This window comes from Beta vulgaris, chromosome 9 (assembly GCF_026745355.1).
Source record: "Beta vulgaris subsp. vulgaris cultivar EL10 chromosome 9, EL10.2, whole genome shotgun sequence".
In the NCBI taxonomy this organism is placed as follows: domain Eukaryota; kingdom Viridiplantae; phylum Streptophyta; class Magnoliopsida; order Caryophyllales; family Amaranthaceae; genus Beta; species Beta vulgaris.
In genome coordinates, this window is record NC_079210.1 from 30,180,259 (window position 1) to 30,186,114 (window position 5,856).

Sequence of the window (5,856 nt, forward strand, 5' to 3'; positions counted from 1 at the left end):
AAATGGTGTAAACTGTTGCAGCCAGAGCAGCTAAAACCACCTTCTTCTGAAAGCTTGAACCTTTATATCTGCCCCTGATCCATCTACACATCTGATGCATATTCCTAGCCTTCCAAGACACCCCTAGCCAACACATAACATGTTCAATACATTGGCTACTGTAACAACAATCAAACATTAGGTGATTAACAGACTCTCCCTGCAGACCACAAATAGCACACTTATCATCAGCACATAAACCAAATTTTTTCAGTCTATCCTTTGTTTTCAGTCTATTTTGCATCCCAAGCCATAAAACAAATCTGTGTTTAAGCTGAGACATTCTGTTCCAAACATAAGAGCACCAAGGAACTTTGATATCACAACCATTCAGCGCTGTGTAGCATTTTTTGATGCTGTATGAACCATCAAGCAACCACATCTCCTCCTAACTTCTCATTCATCTCATTTTTTGCTTGGCAAATGTATTTCCAAGCCCAACTTGCTGTAGGAGGAGCCCTGTACTGACTCCACTGTTGCTCTTTAATATAGATCTCACTCACCCACTTAACCCACATATTATCTTGCTTATGTGCTATACACCAAGCAAGCTTACCAACAGCAGCAATGTTCCAGTTAACAGTGCTTCTCAACCCTAAACCACCAGCTATTTTAGGTTGACAAAGCTTCTCCCATTTTATAGAACCAGGCCTAGTATCATTGTGAGTGCCTCTCCACAGGAAACATCTACAAATACTATTAACTTCATTCAGCACACTTCTTGGAATGAGAAATAGTTGGCCCCAATAGGTGTGAAGACTCATTAATACACTGTTAACAAGCTGACACCTAGCAGCAAAAGACATATTCCTGGTACTCCAAACTGTAATTCTAATGACCATTTTGTCAATTATAGATTGACAGTCACTAGACTTCAACTTCTTAGTAGCAAAAGGTACTCCTAGATATTTAAATGGCATCTGACCAGTTTGAAACCCACTAACCTCCTTCACTCTCTGAATAACCTCTTCACTCATCCCAGCATAATACACCTCAGATTTGCTTCTATTAACCTCCAATCCAGATACATTAGAGAACATTTGAACACCTTGCAACAAGGTATAAATGGATCTAAAATCACCATTACAAAGAGCAGTAAGTCATCAGCAAAGCAGAGGTGAGCTAATTTCATAGCTTTGCACTTAGCATGAAACTTAAAGCCTTCTTGTTCTCCTATATAGTCAATTACTCTAGCCAGATAGTCCATACAAAGGGCAAAAAGTAAAGGAGACATAGGGTCTCCCTGCCTGAGACCCCTCTGAGCACCAAACAGATCTGAAAGAGCTCCATTAACCATAATTGAAAACCTAGGAGTAGTCACACATGTCATAATGAGATGAACAAATTCAGCAGGAAATCCCACACCTTCCATCATTTGCTGCAGAAATTGCCAATTCAATGTATCATAGGCCTTCTTGACGTCAAGCTTCATCATGCAGCAAGCTCTAGTAGTTTTCCTATTATAGAGTTTAACCAAATCTTGACACAACAACACATTATGAAGAATACTCCTGCCAGCAACAAAAGCTCCCTGACTATAAGAGACAATATCTGGTAGAACTTTATTGAGTTTTTCACTGATCAACTTTGTGATGCACTTATAAAGCACTGAACAGCAGGCTATAGGCCTAAACTCAGTAACATTACTAGGACAATGTGTTTTAGGAATAAGAGTTAAGGTAGTAATATTAATTACCTTCAACAATTTTCCAGTCTTGAAGAAATCAAGGATGGCTTCAGTAACCTCATCCCCTACTATCTCCCAGCACTTCTTATAGAAGCAGCTATTAAAGCCATCAGCCCCTGGGGCCCTATCATCAGGTATGCTGAACATGACTCTTCTCACATCTTCTTTGTCCACAGGGCACATCAGAATCTCTTATCTCTTCAGTAACAAACTTTCCTCTTGCAAGCAAAGGATTCAAGACAACTTGTTTTGCTCCTTGCCAGTAAACAAATTTTTATAGTATTCCAAGAAAGCTTTAGAGACCTTATCATGAGTCTCCACCCATTCACCTTGTTCATTGTGAATAGCATGATACTATTCTGCCTTCTTCTTGCTTAATGGCTTGATAAAAAAATTTAGTTTTCTCATCACCACACTTAAGCCATTTGAGTTTAGCTTGTTGTTGAAGCATGGCCTGCACACACTTCTTAGCCCTCTGAACTTTCCCCCTGGCACTCCTCTCCTGCTCAATACAATCAATATTCCCAGGGTTCTCATGAAGCTTATCTTGAATCATAGAAAACTCTTCAGTAGCTTGAATGAGATCCTTCTCAGCCTCTCCAAATCCCTGTTTCTTCAAATTTCTTAACACCCCTTTAACTCTTTTCAATTTCTCTACCACCTGATACATGGGACATCCTTGGACTGGTAGTCTCCAAGCCTCCTGCACTGCATCCATCATTGTGCTATAATAGCACCACATATTGCAGAATTTAAAAGGCCTTTTAATCAAAGGCACCTCATAAACTCTAAGCACTACAGGGGAATGATCAAAATCACCCTCTGGTAAAAAGGTTACAGCTGCCTGATCAAACCAGTCCAGCCAAATACTATTAGCAATTACCCTATCAATCCGGGAAAAAACCCTAGCTGCCCCCTCCTGCTTATTAGTCCAGGTAAAATACCTACCTGAAGCTTTCACATCAGCAAGACCACATTCATTCAAGCATTCCTTCATTGGCCTAATTTCAGCAACTCTAACAGTGCTTCCAATTCTATCATCAACACTTGACAGAGCATTAAAATCACCCATAAGCACCCAACCACCTTCAACCTTCTTTGAAATCTCCCTAATGCCATCCCATAAGGCACTCCTACTACTTATTTCATTAAACCCATACACAAATGTACAAAAGAAATCCTGCCCACCTTGTGTAGGCTTAACTTCACAATGAATATATTGACTTCTCATGCTCAATATATTAACATGGAATGATGATGGACACCATCCTATAACAATCCTGCCATTATCATGCTGGGAATTATTATGAGTGAAAACCAACCTGGGCATAGATTAAGGTATACTTTGCCCAGATTAGGAGTTTTCACCCTCATTTCTAGAAGGCTGAACAGCTTAATATTCTGGGAAGAGAGAAATGATCTCACTTCTAATTGCTTCGCCCTACTATTCAGCCCCCTAACATTCCATGTTAGGATACTATCCATGAGGCATAGGGGCCTTCAACCCCTGCCCTTTTTCAACCCCTTCCTCCTCTGGAACTATGTCTCTGTTAACACCTTCCTCTTCTACCTCTGAATCCTTCATCTCATTTGCAATGCTTTCCTCAACATCATCAAGCAACGCATTAAAAGAGTTATGCACAACCACCTCAGGAGGCTGCACAACTTTTGCTACACCATTACCAACCACCTGAAACCCATCCTCATCCACTCTCACTGTTTTCTTTGGAACCCATTTCTTAGTCACACCTCCCTTTCTACACTCATCTTCACCATGACCAATCCCCTCACACTTCTTACAATATGTTGGCCTCCATTCATACTCAACCTTCAGCTCCACTACACATCCATGTTCATTACAGAAAAAAATAACATCAGGTAGAGGTTGTTGAAGCTTAACCTCAACCAAAACCCTCGCAAACTGCAATCTATCTTTTGACTTAGTCGCCTTGTCCATCCGTGCAGCAGGCCCAACTAGTCCAGCTATTTTGAATAAGCTTTTCTCACCCCAATATTTCAATGGTAACCCAGGTAGTTTTATCCATATGGGAACACTCCGGATACTCTCCTTATCCATAACCATATCAGCCTCCACATCCTAGTGATCACAGGTTTTCTGATCAAAAAACTGATAACCATCCATAGTTACTTTCAAGCAAGACTCCACATATTTAAACCTCACTATGAATAACCCTTTCCTACCATCGCAGTTTTTTCAATCCCTAGGTGACCCCAAACACGCCTAAAAAATCCATCCATCACCTTAAAAGGTGGATTAGCACCTAGAACATAGCAGACAACAGCCGAAGACCAGTATTCTACCTCTTCCTGAATGTCATCTGAATCTATCATAACTAAAGGAGAGGTTCTCACCTGATGTCGTTCCTGTTGCTCCACATCATCAGCCCATGACAGTCTACGAGCTGTTTCAGGTTTATTAGCTCCACTAGTTGTTGCAACTTTCCAATCCAAGATGACCCTCTGCTCTTGAGAAATCTTATCCTCCCGCATTATAGTAGTTGGCACCAGCACATTCACCTCCTCAACCTCATTTTCCACCTCAGTCGCCTTCTCTACAATCGGACTCGGAACTTGTAGCTCACGAATACCAGTTACTTCATCAACCGATTTCGTCTTTTTGACCGGCGAGGACGACGGCCCCTTAGCCTTACTCTGACCTTTTTTAGCACTCTTTTTAGCTCTTCCTCTTGCCATGGCGCCAGCGCTTGCACACCGGAGAAGAAGAAAACAAAATAGTGCCACGTTACTGTTCCATTGCTTCTAGAGAGAAGTTGGAGTTTCTCTCTCTAGATATAATGATTAACCACAGCTTTCAATCCTCAAAGGATTTCATGATGAGTAATGATAAAGGATTGTGATTAAGAGAACATCCCCCACTTAGTGGATTTGGTAATTTTCAAAACATGTGGTAGTTACCTAAAAGAATATGATCGAAGTTAATGGCTTCATGATTGGCTGGCCCAGCCCTTTCGGCATCACCTATCGGATTGAAGAGGCTCATGAAATGCTGCTTAATCATGGCTTCAATATCTTGATGATTGCTTATCCATTCACCATCCTGTCGTTGGAGCATGTGAATTGTTTGGCGCTTCTTCTTTGGCCGTAGCCTCCGGAACATTAACTGGGAGGGTAAATCTCCACTTTGAGTATAGTGATTTCGTTGACGTTGACGCTAATAATCATATGCAACTTGGGTCTCCTGACATAAAGAGTGATGCTGCTGTGTGAAAAGTACGCCATCCTGCAAAGTATCAATATTTCCAGCATAATGTTGGAGACGTTCTAGCAATTTTTTCCAGTTGATACCCCAGAATAATTTCCTATCGAGACTCCAAGCCTTAAGACGATTTCGAAGCAAAGCCAACCTTCGAGATAAAACATAGGCCGAAGATTCGACAATATGTAATTCCCATATGTTAGTTACCATATATGTGACTTCCTGGAAACGAAGGCTCCAAGATTTTATTTGGTACGGTCGCTTCCCCGAAATCTGGGTCGGTTCCGTTTGAAGCAGAATCGGGGCATGGTCAGAAATTGTAATTGGCATGTTTTTAATAATGGAATCCGGGTGATCCGACAACCATGCCGGGGATGCATAAGCTCTATCCAGCCTTTCCATAATCAGATTATCATTAGCCCTGTTGTTCGTCCAAGTATAACGAGGGCCGGTGAAGGGAACATCTAGCACATGTAAATTAAGTTTCCATTCAAGTATCACTTCCCAACCTCGGATGAGTGCACTGCCTCCCAGTTTGTCAGAATAGAGATCCAATTGGTTGATGTCCCCAATGATCAAGTAATTAGTATAAGATTGAAGAAGAGTAGATAAATCCCACCATTGGTTTGCTCGGAGATGGTATTGCGAAGCTCCATACAAAAACAAACAGTGCCACTGCTTACCATTCATTGCCGATATCTTACAAAACAAAAAGCTTTCCGACTGTTCCACTATATCTACACCAAAAGGATCCCAACAAAAAAGAACTAGCCTTCCCCGTGTTTCGCTAGCATCTACCCCATGACAAAACGTCGGATTAGTTTTTTCAAACAACCTATGTACAAAGGACACACTACATTTTGTTTCTTGCAAAAATAAAAAACTAGGTTTG

The 5,856-nt window shown here is 41.2% G+C and overlaps 2 protein-coding genes across 2 annotated transcripts; both read right to left on the reverse strand.

The window, feature by feature from the left end:
- Positions 1-2,060: 2,060 nt before the first annotated feature.
- On the reverse strand, positions 2,061-3,056 carry LOC130590200 (uncharacterized). Its single transcript, XM_057392233.1, has one exon. The coding sequence runs from the start codon at positions 3,054-3,056 to the stop codon at positions 2,061-2,063; it is 996 nt and encodes a 331-aa protein (XP_057248216.1).
- Positions 3,057-4,919: 1,863 nt separating this feature from the next.
- LOC125493591 (uncharacterized) lies at positions 4,920-5,654 on the reverse strand. Its single transcript, XM_048637057.1, has one exon. The coding sequence runs from the start codon at positions 5,652-5,654 to the stop codon at positions 4,920-4,922; it is 735 nt and encodes a 244-aa protein (XP_048493014.1).
- Between the last annotated feature and the right edge of the window lie 202 nt (positions 5,655-5,856).